This window comes from Rhamphochromis longiceps, linkage group LG7, assembly GCF_057381845.1.
Source record: "Rhamphochromis longiceps isolate RC_006_pf linkage group LG7, R_longiceps_female_GT1.1, whole genome shotgun sequence".
Lineage (NCBI taxonomy): Eukaryota > Metazoa > Chordata > Actinopteri > Cichliformes > Cichlidae > Rhamphochromis > Rhamphochromis longiceps.
The window spans coordinates 54,320,370-54,337,594 of NC_140563.1; the positions used below are offsets into that span (position 1 = coordinate 54,320,370).

Consider the following 17,225-nt stretch of genomic DNA (forward strand, 5'->3'; position numbering starts at 1 on the left):
GGTTTATCATATTTAAAATAAATTTTATGCATGTGCATTTTGTGTATATTTCCATCTTAATTTCTTTCATCATTACTCATCATTTACTTCATAAAGCAATTATTTACGATATTACAGTAATACCTTCAAAAGGAAAATACTACTACCTTTCAATAGTCGAAAAGAGACAACAGTAAAATAATAAGAGTCTTACGCTGCTAGCAGCATGAACATGGCATGCTGTCCAGACTTTTGAGCTAATTGGAGGGGTGTGTCTCCATCCTGATTGGGTAAGGTCAATGCCCTTTGACCTCTTGGTTGGTGAATTAAGAATCGGGCAAGGTGAACCAAACCCAAACGCACCGCAACGTGGAGAAGGGTTTCTCTGGGATGATGTTTGACAGCTGGAGAAAAAGAAAAGAAAAGAAAGAATTATCTGGAGGGAGAAAGATGCTGAATAATCTTTCAATCGAGGAGATGTTTAAAAAGCGCTGACACATGTAAAACAGCCTTCTTAGCATGTGTCTTCTGAGTAATCAATGTCAGAATTGTTTGTGTGATTTGTTCATGTAAACAAAAATGACTTTTAGTCAATATGAATGTATTTGGAAATCCCAAATATCAAAAGCGGTATTAGCTTCAAGAATCCAGAACTTTTCCTGCTATTTCAAATAGACTTCCAGTGCATCAACACAGCAGCAGGGCACTGTGCATATAAGGAATGAGTGACTCTGCGTTCTGCCTGTATGCACTATATGAATATTATCATTGCCAACTAAAACCAAATGCTTTCCTAAGCAAACACCTGCTGACACAGTTGCTAGATCTAGCCTCCTGCTCACTGGAGTATAAGGGAACATAAACAATGAGTATGAGGACATGTCAGCAGTCGTTATTCCCTATGACTGACTGATCTTTTAACAGTCTGTAGTCTAATGTAGGGCAGCAGGAAAGAGCAAGCGAAAAACCACCAGTAAAATCCTTCTCTCTACATCGTTGTCGTCTTGTAAGCTCAGGAAGAAACTTTAAAAAAGACTTTATCTTCTGGGTCTTCCCCCCGTCTGTGGGTGAGAGTTACCATGGTACCATCTTTCCAGTGCAGAAACAATGTGCAGAACAATTCAACTATTTCTCTTCTCCTTTCCAATTCTTGTTGAAACCCCAAAATGAACTGAAATGTCCTGCCGCCTCAACAATGGTGCCATTAAATTGTGACCCAGTTTGGAGAGGGCTGCGAATGCTGCACATGCTCTTTATGCAAAGTTCAACAAACAAGCACGTCATTGTCAAATTGTTGCCATTGCAAATAGTGCACCGCATGGCTATGGGGGCCAAGAGCTACTTTGAATTTGCACCACACCCAAGCTTTGCATCAGCATTTGCTTTTTTTTTTTAAGCAAACCATGACCATACATGCATTGTCAAATACAAGGACACACACACACACACACACACACAGTCTGAATGCAGCCTTTAGCACTACATGTGAATATGCTGCTTTAGGCTGCCTATAGTCTCATTTGCTTTTTCTTCTTATGATGAATACAAACAGTCTGGAATTGTAAAGGCATAATGAAACAGCTGGACCAGTATATGTAATTCCTAATTTCTTATTTTCATTAAAATTTTGTTATACTGTTGAGCATTTTAATCCTTTTCATTACAAAGGATAGCACAAAACATAATAAATAACTCAATCTAAGGCTAGATGCCAGAAACTCTAGCAATGGGAGTGTAGTGCAAAGGGTTGTGGAAGTTGATTTAGCAGCCACGGAGGTCTGCAGGACAACTCTAATCTGACCAAGAAAGAATAATGGCAATAATTACTTTGTCTTTGGAGCAAACCAGCCTCTGCCCGACTGGCTGCCTGGTCCTCTGAATCATGTGATGACTGAGGTGAGCCGCACAGTCAGATCTCATTGGGTTTGAAACCACTGAACACCAGAGCACCGGAGCAATAATGACCTGAAGGATTAATACGTTCCTTTCCTCAAAACTCCAAAAAAAATGTTTTCCAAATGATTCAATAACTTTACTTTTGTGATATCAACGTGTGAAGATAGTAGGCACCTTGTGTGCTCCTTTCTAGCACAATGTTTTATTTATTGTTTTATATCATCTAATACCAGACCTTGCTGCAACCACTCAGTTTCATCTCTGTCTGAAACCAACAGTTTCCCCATATTTCCCTTTAAGGTCAACTTTTCTGATTGGCTGCCCCTTTTTAACAGTGTTGACTGGCAAGTAGGTGGGGTTTCTCTACTCACAGCCAGAGCTGTGTGGCTGAAGTCATGATATTAGGCATATCCACTCTCAGTGGCATCGTTAGACAGCCAAGAGACTGTCCTTATTATATTAAACTTGACCAAGTTTCCATACACTCATCATGCTAATTTGCAGCTTTTAATAATTTTTTTGAAAATTTCTTTTTCCAGGGTGGAATATTTTTACAGCATAGATCTTACTTTTTTTAAAAAAAAAATCTATGCACAAGTTTACATTTATTTTGGATTTTCTCTAAAGCACAAAGGCACAACAGTATTTGGTTAAATTTCCCGATAACAATTGCACATTGACCAGACACTTTAACTAGCTTGTAGCATAATTTTGGATGGATATTTGACCACTCTTCTTAGCAGTATTGGTAAAAGCCTTTCTGATGTGTATTTGGGATTGTGTATCACTCTCCTGTTGTAACACTCAGTTGGTATCAGTACCACAGCAGCAAAACAGCCCCAAAGCATGATGCTGCCACCACTGTGCTTAACAGTTAGTGCAGTCTTCTTGGGTTTAAAAACCTTACCTTTACCTTACCTGCCTCCAAACAAACTCTTGTCAATGTGACAAAAGAGCTCAATCTTTCTGTCTTATGCCCATAAAACTTTTCTCCAGAAGCGATTTGACTTGTCCATGTGGGCAGCTGCAAATTTTAGTTGATTTCCTTTATCAGCGCCCTCTCATTTGTTCATCCATCCATCCATTCGCTTCCGCTTATCCTTTTCAGGGTCGCGGGGGGCGCTGGAGCCTATCCCAGCTGTCATAGGGCGAAAGGCGGGGTACACCCTGGACAGGTCGCCAGTCTGTCGCAGGGCTAACACATAGGGACAGACAACCATTCACACTCACATTCACTCGCACATTCACACCTAGTGGCAATTTGGATTAACCAATTAACCTATCCCCACAAGCTGCATGTCTTTGGACGGTGGGAGGAAGCCTCTCATTTGTTGATGACGCAAAACACGTTCCACTGAGAACAGCGACTGGTATTCCTGCAGTTTACAGGTCATGTCAGGCTTGAGTTGGTGGTTCCTGGGTTGTTCTTGAACATTCTAACCAAGTTCCTCTCATCTGAGGCTGGCAGGTTGGGTTTTCTTCCAGACCTTGGCAAGTGCCAACATATCCAAAAAACTTGTGATTGCTTACAGTTGTTTGATCTAATGATCTTGCAATCTCTGATTATTTAGAAATGGCTTCAAGAGACCTCAACTTGTGTAAATCTACCGTTATTACTTGGACATTCCCATTTTTCAGAGTACTGGTCAATCTAATGAGTGCTGTCAAAAAATTTGTTTTATTGCTGGCAAAAAAAACAGTTAATCATGATTGAATCATGATTGAATCATGATTATTAACGAGATGTTAATAGGCCTTCACCTTGTCACATTAAAAGACATAAAAGAATCTTCAGCACCACGTAAAAGTTTAAAGTCAAAGCATGTATATATTTGAGCCTGTGTGGATGAACGCTTCAAAATAAATTCAAAGTTGTGTACCCACAATTGTACTTTTTAAAGTCATTAAAGATGTGTGGTGTACAATTATTCTACCATGGAAAAAGAACATGAAGCAAAAATAATACGAAAACACATTTGGGCTTTAGAGATAGAAACCTGAGATGCAAGTGGTTACTGAAGTCTCCAGAAACTAACCTCCGACTTAAAGTTGGACGTTTCATTTCATTACCTTCTTTAGGTTGGCCATCTGTTTTCCACTGCTGAGGGTAATCCATGTTAGCCAAAGCATGTGTGATCTTCTCATCCAGCAGCCGAAGATCAGCTGAACTTTTATTGATCTCCACCTCCTGCTCAAGGTGAGCTAACTGTTCAACAAAGAGCTCATCATCCTCTCCCTGTGCGCAACAAGGAAACTTCTTCAGGATCTCTAAGAAGCTCTGGGGGTCAAGCTGGTCTCTGTTTTCACTTAGGTATTCTGCTACTTCCTGGGCATCATCCCTGACGTACTTAAAGGACGCTTCCCCCTCACAAGGTTTGACTTTGTTCTCAATGTGAAAGTAGGATGTGACAAAAACAACTTCCTCAAGGTTGTGGCCTGTGGAATATAGAGAAAATCATTTTAAAAAATCAAAGCAGGAAGTGATGACAACGTGAGAGCCAAAGTGGTTGACTAAAGGACATACCTGGAACTGTGAAGCAGAGACTCAAGCCATCATTGGCTCTTTTTGCTCTAATCACGTGTGCAAGTCTAGAGCCTTGTACAACAATGTAGAAATCTGCATGTTCAGAAACTCTGGTTTGCAGCCTTACATGAGCCTCCACTTGTCCCTGGTTTGAGAAACAGAAAGTCAGGCAATATTATCACCCTTGAGCATGATTTCTAGTAGAACTGAAGAATATTCTATCACTTTGGCTAGAAATCACCAACTTATGCGATTGAGTCCAATGATGATGTTTCAAAGATGTGTACCAAGTTTGCAAGAACTTGCAATCAGTTGCAATTCAGAGCAACTTTTGTGCATCAAGACAGTGATAAAACAGTAATAAGACAGAGCCACTCTGCTGTCAGTGTGCAAGAGAATGTGATAACAAAGCAATTAACTCTGATACATCGATGATAATCATGAACTTATTGCGAATCTATTGCCATCAACATGCACAGAATTTCTCACTAAACATTAATTTGCATTAACTACTTACATTCAGAGTCCAGCCAGAACCTCATGTATTTGAAATATATATTCAGAAATTCCTTCACAAAATTAGAGACAAAATGGCACAGATGCTCAGCAACCTTGATTGTATAGTCAGTTGGCAACCGGTTGAATCAAGCCCACATATGCAAAGAAACTTGTCCCAGGTGACTTGTGCTCATCTTGACAATCCATCTGCGTTTTTAAGTCAGACAGCAATTATCTGCAAATCTTTACCAATCTGTCACAGTGTGGTTGTAGTCAGTCCAAGTCAGACTGTGACTGTTTGGAGACAAGTTGCCTCCCACCAGGCAACCTGTGGCTTATCATTCAACTTCTTGGTGACCAAATGATCACTGCAACTACTTACAATCTGTCAATTCAATTCAATTTGATTTATATAGCGCCAAATCACAACAACAGTCGCCTCAAGCCGCTTCATATTGTAAGGCAGACCCTACAATAATACCACCAAACATAAAAAAAGTTTATGCAATTACTGGGAAACCACCAGTTGTTCCTAGGATGCAAAATGTAAAAACAGGCCATCCTATTTTAAATCTAGTGTGACCGAGCCACTAAGTGTGACCTATACTGTAAGAAACCCGAACTTAAAAAGGCAAAAAATGGGCGATTTAGTTTCACAACTTTTACTGCACTCCTTGTACTTAACCCTCCTGTTGTGTTTTCCCAGGAAGAAAACAGGGGCTCTTATGTTCTCACAATCTATCCTATGAAGAGATTCTACTTTTTAACCCACTCTAGCCTTTTTTCCTGCATTATCCGACTATACGACTGTCATAACTTTACCATCTTTTATGGATATCAGCAGGAAACATGACGGCACTGACTTATTCTGTTTGTACACAAACACCAGCAAAAACCACCAAGGTTTTCTTGCATTCCAGCTCATACATTGCAAAGAAAACACAATGACATCGAATCAGGAATATGCTGGAAGGACAACTGTCCTCTGTAAACACTGTCCTCGTGCCAGTATAGATAGCTCAACACTGGAATTCATCTACTTGGTATTATGTTCATCCATAAGAGAGTCGGCAAACAGTTTGTCCGGACTCTGACGTTCCAGATACATTGTGTGCAATACTCTTATCTAAAACATGTCACTTTCTAATGGATTGGAAGTGCCTGCAGTGATTTCACTTTCAAGGAATTTTTTTCTCAGGACAACTTATGTCTTCAAACATGTTTTGACCTATATTATACATGCGAGTATAGGTCAATCTTTCCCATGGAAACAAAAACAAAACAAAACAAAAAGTCTATAATCATTTCAACTGCACTTAAAATCTGGTTCCAGTCAAATTTCTAACCTTTACCCCTGTTCTTTGGAAACCCTTGGGGGTTTCAAGAGTTGCTATCTTCCTGTTGTTTGCGAGGCTGCTATTTGAAAGTGATAAACAGGTCTGACTCAAGCTGCAGTTTCTCCGTTTTCAGCGGTTAGCTGCAGTACCACTTAGTGCACACTTATCTCTGATTGTTTTTCCGCATAACAGAAGATAAGATTTCATCCTGCTGCTTGTGTAGCCTTCGTTATTTCCTGTAAGTCTAACTCCACATGAAGAGTCATTCATAAAAGTACATTTACAAAAAAAATATAATAGAATTTATTTAGATATTAATGCTATGTGCAGTTTTCTGTATTTTTTATACTGTATTCCTTTGTAAATGTCTATAAAAGACACATCACACAATATTGTTTGATTGCATTTTGAATCCTGCACAGAGGATATAGTTTCCACTCAATTGTCTCAACATTGTCCCATAGCCTCAGACAATATTACTTTAAGAGGGGCAAAATTTGATCAGACAAATCTGTACCTCCTGAGTCTTGGAGATTAGAACAGAGGTTGGCTGGGGTTGCGATATGACAACACACCGATGTGATCTATGGCCTTTTTTCCAGGGCACCGTCATGACACAACCTGATCCAGTAACAATGAAATATTCAACACCTTGTGGTTTTTTACTTCATGCCTTCCACGTGGCAAGGTTGAAGGTCGGGGAGTATATTTAGTTATGAATACAAGGTTTTTCATATATGCCTGCTATGAATCCACAAGGTGCTTTTGCTGTTGTGTGACATAACAACTGGGCTGCTTTGTTTTTAATGTTTATTTTTATTAAAACACTAACACTAAACACAAATTAAAACACTAAATGATACACCAGAGAGATGGTCTTCTAACCTCCGCATGTTATTGTCCATTCAGTGTGGGGGGTGGGAGGAAAAACAACATCAAATCTGCTGCCCGGTCTCCAGGAAACCTGTAGTTGTCAGCTCTACAGCTCTTTGCCATGATCTCCTGAGTGTATCACACGGGTGACGTCAGGGGAGTAAGATCAGTGCCACCGCAAAAACAAAAACAGCTCCAATAACAGTTAGCTCCCCTCAGTGCAAAGACCTACTGATGTCAGCTCTCAAGCATAGTTATTTCAGTTTAATAACCAATACAAATAACATTTGGTATCATTAAGAAAAACTGCACTGTGCAATGGAGTCTGCTATAATCATAGAGTCACTATAAACCCTCATAGCCTATTTAATTTGATCAAAGAACAACAGAGGCCACCGTTCCACTTACTTCCACATGCTCTAAGATGATATGCTCATGAACGTTCACACACAAAGGCATTACATTAAGCAAAACAATTGTCCAACCACAAGTATGTGACAGTACGTCACACACTACCATAGCGACACTATGGGCTGTTCACATCTGAACTAACATAAACTCCAGAGTCTTGAGAGTGACAACCAGCTAGTGCTGAAGGCCTTTTCTCATGCTCAGCTGAGACACATACCTCTGATTTAATCTGCTGTGCAAATGGGATACTAATAACTAGTCTACATGTCAAAAGGGGCTGGTGCAGTGCCACAACCATTCATCTCAAAGAAAAGTCCTGTCAGTAGACTAGCTGTTACATAATATTCTCAAGAAGTACTGAAATGAATAATTACGACATCTGAGAAAGCAGCTGTAATAGGAGAGCGTGTCTATTTGGTGAAGTAATGTTGTTTTATCCTTTATGGACAACTTTCTTGTTCCGCATCAATAAATATTTGGAAACGTGAGTCTTTCTGTTGGTTTGACATGTGAAAAGCAAACACAATCATCACAGCACTTAAAGGGGAAAAAAACCCATAAACCATTACACACACACACATACCTGCTATAGTTTAAAGGAAACCACCATTACACTACACAAACCACACTCGCAATCTAACAAACATTGTAATAAGGGGACACCCAATCTATCTTCATTTGTCAAAATGTGGCAGTACTGCGCTGAGATAAAAGCTGCTGTTAAGGGGAAAAAAAGAGCCTTGCAAGCAGATGTGTACTGGTTTAAGTGGAGCCCAACAATGCATTCACCAGCCACTTTACTTAGTACACCTTCCTATTAAGTTGGACCCCTTTTGCCTTCAGAAAAGCTTTAATTCTTCATGTTGTAGGTTAAACTAGCGGTCCCCAACCTTTTTTGGGCCACGGACCGTTTTTTTGTCCGACAATATTTTCACAGACCGCCCTTTAAGGTGTCGCGAATAAAAACAACAAAATAAAATCAGTACCCGTACCAAAAAAGGAGGATGTATTCATAACACACGGGGAAAGACCCAGGGAACGATAAAAACGATTAAAAAAAAATAACGATAAAAACTGAAAAAAAACCCTGAAAACCATAAGTTTAACAACCGAGCCTTAACTCTCGTGGCCCGGGGGTTGGGGGCCGCTGGGTTACAACCAAACAACCAGTCTGATCACCTGCCTCCCCAGTTCTGATGCTCAAACCGAGCAGGTCATCTTAACCATGTTTACATGTCCTGAGTTGCTTTTTGGATTAATGAGCAGTTGACCAAGTGTACCTAGCGTACTGTAGCCCCAGTGACCTAATCCCTAAATTAGGGATTGTGAGTCCCAAGCAGAGTGGCTCAGTAGAAGTGTTCTGGGCCCATAACCCAAAGGTCGATGGCTCAAAACCATCCTCTGCTCGAAAAATATTTAACCACAATTTTGTTGTACAATGACAAAAGGCTATTCTATTCTAATAAAGTGTATGTGCGAGCATATGCTGATATTGTTACGACCCGGCTCAAAAGCCGCAACATAAAAAAAAGGAGATGAATAACAGAGTGTGGGTGAGAAGAGGTTTCATCCTAAAATGGAAAACCAGGTTGGCTAAAATGGCTGGTGCCACCAAGGCAAAGACTAGTGCACTGCCGGAAAGCTTGCCTCAGGTATGCTTTTATCCACACCTGACTAGGTGTGGCCAATTAGCACCAGCTGAAAACACTGAGACGATTAAAAGCTGCAGAGGGACGTAACACCTCCTCCCTTAAAAGGGTTCCTCTAGGACCCTTAAATTTATTAAAAGCCCCTCTGAAGCCTTCAGTTCCTTGACCCACAAACCTGGAATAAAAGTTAAAGCTAACAGAAGCACAGTGTTCACGTTATAGTTGGCATCTCTAAGCATGGATGGGCATGAGGATTTGAAGTTGCCACACTGAACAGACAAAAAGTAACATGTGACCAACACAAAGGAGCACAACAGTCACAAACCCAAAATGATTACCTGATCTGCTACAACACAAAACCAAAAGTAGCAACAAATAATCACAACTAAGTGATCTGTTGTCTCCACCACACAAACAGTCACATACAAGTGGCCCTATACCACAACAAGTTACTTTAATCCAAAAAGTTCAGTAAATCAAGCACACTAGTGACCAACCACAAAATGGAGAGCTATGGCCACACAATGATCACATCAAGGGTGGCTCAGCACCCCACAGTGTTATTGCCATCACCTGGCCAACAACACTCACAAGTGATCCAACAAAATAGCCATATTCCCCACAACACTAAAGGTCACAGCACAAAACACCTCACAAGGATCTCATTAGCATCCATCCACACTGACATATGCACACACAGGGTGTGCACACAATGCCAACTTAAAAACAGCCTACCTGCCTCAGCTACAGACCATAATCAAGAATGGTCTCAAACCTCCTACCAAGTTTGGTGCCACTGATTTACTATGTGCAACTCCCAGCCTAAAACACTAAAAACAACAAAACCCTTACTTTTCCTACCCTAGTCTTCAGTGGTGTACCAGGCTCGAGGCAACTTTAAACGCGAACTCGAGAGCAGGCAGCAGACCAGAGATATAGTCTCCTACCAAACTCTGAAGCGTACCCCCACCCAGGATAGCCACCAAACACAATAAACTAAAACAATAAAGCAAAACAACAAACAAGTGCTTCGATGGAAGGGCAGCACAGCCACCCAGCTGAAACACACTAACTAAAGGGAGTTTGCACAATTACAGTGACCACCATCACTCACCCACTTAAAAGCAAAACAAACTGACATTCAGTCTCCACTAAAATGTCCAAATATCCCGGACGAGCCCCCACTTATGTTACGACCCGGCTCAAAAGCCGCAACATAAAAAAAAAAGGAGATGAATAACAGAGTGTGGGTGAGAAGAGGTTTCATCCTAAAATGGAAAACCAGGTTGGCTAAAATGGCTGGTGCCACCAAGGCAAAGACTAGTGCACTGCCGGAAAGCTTGCCTCAGGTATGCTTTTATCCACACCTGACTAGGTGTGGCCAATTAGCACCAGCTGAAAACACTGAGACGATTAAAAGCTGCAGAGGGACGTAACAGATATTAACAACTGATACTGGCCTATAACAGATGTATCGTCCTGCCAGGTATGTTGACATGTGCCAATACAAAAGCGTTTTCACAGAAAATAATCCAGATTACAAAAATGGAGCCAATTTTAAAGAATTGTTTTTCAACAAAATGTACCATAATTGTATCAGGATCAACCTGGGTTATTCTTATTATCATCTGTCAATATTAGCTATTTGCCAATCAATTGGTATCTGCATTTATAATAGCCAGTAAATTCAAGTTTAAAATACAAAGGGAACCAGGTGAAAACACCCTTCAGCTATGTTATGAATGTTAACATTGCATAGTTTGTCCAGCAGAGGCACTTTGCAACTTCCTTGTTGGAACCACATATGTTTGGAAGACCACAAACATAACAACCACGTGATCCAAGCAGAGTCAGACACAGCATAAATGTGTAAATAAATAACTTCACATAATAAATGTTAGGGAAATTTATTTATGTTTCATTTCTGAAAGCCAAAAACTATTGGCCGGCATATTGAGTTGGCCGGAATATTGAATATTTATGCTGACTTGCTCACAACAGCACTGCTAGCATCCTGATGTTAAGCAGTTGTTATGGTTACCCTATTTACCACCTTATTTGGCAATCCACAGATTTAGATCAACTAAAATGACCTGAAAAATATAAAATAATGTACAAAAAATGTTAAAATTACTATTTACCCCTCCAGAACACAAATATGTCAGGCAGATTTCTATATAATAGCAGTAACAGCAGAATTTTGGGGTTTTTTTTAAATCTGCTGTCTAGTTTATCACATTTAAGCCTCATTAATAGTTTCAGATCCTTAAGCATGAACGAATGTGGTGGCAAACCAAGAAAGAAGCAAGCTGCTGGTGTTGCTACAACTGGAAATGCAGTTAGTTCAGCCTCTGTTGTGGTAAAATTGCACTTTCCATTTCACCAACATGGCCACACATTCTTCTTTCAGGGGCATAAGTTTGATTCAATCATGCACCTGGACAAACAAAATGACTTTCGCATGAACCTGAAGCTAAACTACAGCTCAATAAAATCTCCTTCCACACAGGAACTCCCAACGCTTTTTCCATCCAACTCATGGCAGCCACTTCTCCATTGATCTCGTTCATCAGTATTTGCTATGGGCATGACACTGTGTTGCGTGCGTGGAGGTGCGCCATAAAACTTTACTAGGCATGCTACAATAGTAGTCTTTATATCACAGCAGTGTGCCACAGCTTGTCTACACAAAGCCCAGCATTGAAATCTGGATCTCATTCAGTCCTGAGAGTTGCTCCTGTTCAGCTGTGTCCTCTGAGGGTGGAGACACCACTTCCTCTTAGTATGTGTAAGTTCTAGCGCCCATAATGATTCACATGTCTGGGCCTCGAGACCGGCCCTCCATCAGATTCTGTGAGCGAATGGAGGCAACGATTTCGAAGCGACCCCCACCCCCATCACCATCCCTCTCTCAAACTGGTGACACAGCAAAACAAGCAGACACTCCGCTTACCAGAAATCTGGCAACGCTTCAGTGACTGGCCCACCCAGGCTTCCACATTTACAGGAGAATAGGCAGAGAGAGAGTGAAAGAGGAAAAGAGAGAAAGAGATGGCGAAACAAAACTAAAACGTCCAAAAGTTAAAACAAAAAAAGTTGAAAAGACAACAATTTGACAATTTTAGAAAAGAAAATCCACTTTTCTTTTTTTTTTTAAACTTGTGTAACCAGTAGTTTTTAAAGAGCCAAGAATACTCTATTATTCTTAGTCCCATGTTCACTATGGGAGCCATGCTTTCAGAAGCCCTTGTCATGTGGTGGGCGGCATAGAGCCTGGCTTCCCCAGGGACTGAAACCCTGCTGGGTTGGGTTTCACCTGCGACACAAGGCTCACTAGTCAACCAGTGCACACAGAGAGAGTCAGGACTGAGAGAGGAGGAGGATAGCTGGAGGGAAACACTTCTGCTGAGGTAAAAAAAAAATCATGCCTGAAACATAAGGCTTTGGGGTCAGTATCAGCCTGGCAAAGACCTCAATCTGGGCCACTTGATGGCTTTGGAGTATATGAAAGAGGGCATAGATTTTGCACTTTCAACTGTGTTTTCTTAAGGTTCACAGCTTTTCTTACTGATAAAGATACCCCCCCCCCCACCCACCCACCCACACACCCACACACACCCCACCCCACATTGCCATTGTTGTTCATATTACACCAGAGTAATTAATAGATAAACTTGAACAGAAAATCTTCTGTTTTTAATTTTTACTATCGCCTGTAGAAATTTCTGTTTTTACAATGGGTCCACAGAAAAATAAATAAAACCTTTTCTGTATATTAATGAAGACTTTCAGTTTTGCAGTTGCAAGAGAGTCTGGGCAATGACCAATGACAATTTCTTTGATTTACTACAGCATGTCTGTGAAGGTTCTCAGTCATCCAGGTCATCGTAGTCAAAGGAGCTTGCAAAGAAAAGCATCTGGACTTCTTTAAGTTACTTGAAGACGTTTCACCTCTCATCCGAGAAGCTTCTTCAGTTCTAAGGTCAAATGGTGGAGAGTCCCAGATATAAACCTAGTGGGAGTGACCCCCCACAGAGGGACAAAAGGACCCCCTGATGATCCTCTAATCGCCTGAGCCAAGGTGTGAAACTGGGTGTGGGTCCCAATCAGCCCGAGTTTCTACAGCAACTTTTCCATATAGAATAGAATTCAGAATAAGCATGTAAAAAATAAACACCTGCTGTTCAAATTGCACTTCTTGTTCTTCTTCTATGAATTGGAATTAAATGTGTCTTTGACAGTAATGGAAACTGTGGACCATCATGCAGAATAAGTTTGACAACCCTGCATTATGCAAACACCTCAGACACACACAAGCTAAGGAGGTAGTCACTTACAAATAAAGGCAGCTCCCTCTGGTTCACGTCCATTTTCTCTCCATCCACCAAAGACCTGGAGACAAAACAGAGGTGTTACTATGACATCGGGTTAATAACAGCACCGCCTAATGTAACCTATAGCCATGCTACAACTGAAGCATTGAATGTTGCACCAAATTTATTGCACTTATGTTATTGTTTGGCGTGAAACTTTAACCTCCAAGATCTGACCCTCCTCTTAGCCCCACTGTCTCCCAAAGTCAGGACCAAGAGATCGCTTGCTATTTTTGTGTGCCACGTTTCAAAACATTTCCTGAGGTGAGTAAGATGAAGACTCTTATAGGGCTTAGTTCGCTGCCTGCATGAATGGAAAAACAATAGCCTTCAGACAGGATACAGCAGTGGTAGAAAGGGTAACTGTATCATCAGCACACACCTGATCCACTGTGACTTCAGTCTCAGCTGTGAATAGTGCATGACTTCAAAGCTGCACAGCAGGTCTGCAGGCTGCTCTTTGTCTAGACACTCATCTGCATCAGCTGGGGCACATCCAGCAGGCCTTGTGGCTCTGCAGACTTTTTGCATGTCCCAAACAGGCAAAAGTTCCATTAAATGAGCCGAATGTTAATGTAATCGTAACCCATAAATGGCTCCCTTGCATGAATAAACTGTAGCCATGATTTTATTTTAGGAAAATTTTCATTTAATTGTAGAAAGTAAGCCACGTGAATGTCCTGGCTAAAATATCGAGGATTTTTTTTTATGGTAACCATAATGAAAAAACAGCTATAGTTTTGGGTAGATTAAGTACTTCCTGCTTTTAAAAGATGAACCTTTAAAAAAAAATCTACCAGTATGCAAGTTTTCACACTTTTAAAGAAATTATGGTTAAAATTGTGTTGTTGGTTTTTTTTAACCAACCAAAATCAGGAATCATGCTTTCATGTTTATTAATTTATTAACTGAATACTCTTCTCGGCTTTGATTTCAATACACATATTTTAATGATTGTTGAATATTTTTTGATTATGCCACTTCTTCCATATAAAAGTACGTAAAGGAAAGGTGGGCAGGTCAATTCATTTACAGTGGTGGAAATTATTATTTTAATTTCTAGCTAAATTTTTAAGAATAGAGCAGGATCTAATTCTGATGGTAGTTTAAATTTAATGGAGAAAGACAGGATATCAAAAAGAAAAAAAGACTACATAGAAATTATAAATCGATTTGCACATCAATGGGTGAAATAAGTTTTTTTACTTATATCTATAGGATTACACTACTGTGATGTACAACTAATGATGGTTAATCTATCCTATTACAGATTTTTTTTAAAATGCCCACAAATGCGATTGTTCTGCTCATCTTCCCTTTATAGAAAGTTCAAAACAAGATTCACGTCCAAACACAGAAGGAAGACCTCACCTGAGCTTCACGAGCTCAAAAACAACTTTTGAATAGACTGCAGGTGAAAACAAAGATTGGATGACCAGGAAACCAAAGTAAGGCACACCACCATCTACGGATTAACTTTAAACCCAACGTTTATTGTCTATTTTTTTCTAATACTATGCAAAGCATTAGTGTCATTCATTGTCCTCAGTCTGACTATTCAGTATGAAGGAGAAACCTGATATGAGTCGTGGCCAGGCACGCCAGAACAGAGCGTGAGAAAACAGAAAAAAGATTACACATAACCGCACGCTGTCAAAAAGCATTTGGAAAGCATTTTGACATACATAGATGGGAGTATGTAAACCCTGTCTTCATCAGCCCTTTTTCAGATGACGCACGGTTAAACTATTTAATTTCCGTTCACATGGCAAGCTGCAAAAACAGGCTGTCGAAAGCATTTTTATGCACACAGTGAATGACAACTGCATAACTCCACAATTTTCAACATGACGTATTTAAACTTAATAAAAGAGCTCACAAATTCATGAATGATGTATGGCGACTTATGAGCGTCTCCGTAAATTAGAGTTATCGGACTCAGAATGTAAGGTATTACTTAGAGGAAAACCACCTCGCTTTCACACTAATGCATGGAGCAGCCACACAAAGAAGTGAAAACGGGGGACCGCACACATTGTGAGCACTCCTATGAACAATAAATGATCTCCACTGCTACTGTCAGTAGGAAGCGAAACCCCTGCACTTAACAGTCAAATACAGTCAGTAAACGAATCATTTATCTCTCTCCGGGATCACAACAGCGGGTTTGAATAGACGACATAGACAGGGGAAAACGCGCGTTTTGCCTTTTACCTGTGAACGCACCAGCATTTCACTCCATCCACGCCTCACGTGAACAATTAACAAGTAAAAAATATATATATACAAAAATTAAAAAGTACATGAAAACAGTTTCGCTGTCTGCACACTGCTCCTTCCTTTAAGTTTTAATGAAAATCTGCGTGAAACGGAACTTTTCCGAGTGAGGATGAATCAGCTTCCCATTACCTGCTGCGCTTTCCTCCCTCCCTCCGCTTTCTCGCTCCGGGAGTCTATTTGGAAAGTGTTTGAGCCGCTCGCTTCTGCTCCGCGTAGTAGTTGTGACGAATAAACATACTTTATTAATGCACCTTTTATTCCGAATGAGTTGTTTCTTTCCGCTTCTTTCAGGTTTCCATGTTTTTGCTCCGAGAGAGAGCAGGTTAGGAGTCTGCAGGTGTCGCCAATGTTTTTCCTTTTCCTTTGCTGCCTGTCCTTTTTTTTTTTTTTTTTTGGTCCACCCCTTCAAGGACCGGGCAGCATGAGTGAAACCTCTCCGGGAGGCAGGGCCAAACGTGGCGACATGTGCTTAATTCCGTCTCTATAAATGTAACGTCCCCAGCATAGGGAACTCATAATGACATTTAATGCTTCATTTGACATTTCCTTTAACTGAGCTCCTGTGTTTAGTGTTCATCATTTTAATTTTCTCCAATCAGAGATCAGCCTGAGTGATGTCACTGTGATCGAGTACAAAGAAACCACAGCAGCAGCGGTGAAAAGACTATAAGTACAAAGTCAGTTCAATTCACTTCAGTTCAGTTACATTTTCTCACACAATAGTCGCCTCAAGGGACTTTATATTGTAAGGTAAAGACCCTACAGTAATACAAAGCCCCAACCATCAGATGACCTTGTTCAAGCAAGCACTTGGCAACAGTGAGAAGGAAAAACTCCCTTTTAATTGGAAGAAACCTCATCCAGAATTAGGCTCAGGGAAGGACAGCCATCTGCTGCTACCTGCTGGGGGTAAGGGGAGGGAGACAGATGGAAGAGAGCTAGAGATTAATAATAACTGGAAAGAATGCAAAGTGATTAAAGCACATTTTTATTCTACTACACTTCTTCCACACTTTAATTATTATTAACCTTAGAAAAAAATTGCTCCACTTTATCAGCCCCAATGTTAAAATGCACCTTACACATTAATACAACATCAACATGCCACATCACTATTCTTTGAACTTCTTCTTGAGTTGGATAGTTGTAGAGTGTACGTCCTTGGTAGGGATAATGGATCTTTTAAATACCAGGCAGGCTGTTACAGTAAAGTCCAGAAATTTACTGACAACTGTTTTGGATACATTAACTACATTTTTTTGTTGTACTTTTACTTTGTATTTGTAATACAGTCTCTCACTGAGTATTTTAGCACTTTGGTGTGTGGCTACTTTTGGCATTAGCTAACATGGTAATAAATATAGTATAAATACACACACGATAAGTGTGTTTCACAGAATTCTAA

At 40.3% G+C, this 17,225-nt stretch overlaps 1 protein-coding gene across 5 annotated transcripts in view; it reads right to left on the reverse strand.

Annotated features, from left to right (window-relative positions):
* Positions 1-16,187, reverse strand: part of arhgef28a (Rho guanine nucleotide exchange factor (GEF) 28a) — a 53,431-nt gene extending 37,244 nt beyond the window's left edge. For 4 of the 5 annotated variants that reach the window (XM_085414330.1, XM_085414328.1, XM_085414329.1 and 1 more), the window contains exons 1-5: positions 15,950-16,187; positions 13,505-13,559; positions 4,400-4,544; positions 3,946-4,311; positions 194-383 (exon numbers count right to left, since the gene is read on the reverse strand). In XM_085414330.1, the coding sequence (XP_085270456.1) occupies positions 194-383; positions 3,946-4,311; positions 4,400-4,544; positions 13,505-13,537 (734 nt within the window). In that variant the 5' untranslated portion in view covers positions 13,538-13,559; positions 15,950-16,187. The remainder of the gene's footprint in view (positions 1-193; positions 384-3,945; positions 4,312-4,399; positions 4,545-13,504; positions 13,560-15,949) is intronic. The other variant, XM_085414327.1, reaches the window with a different exon arrangement.
* Positions 16,188-17,225: the final 1,038 nt, after the last annotated feature.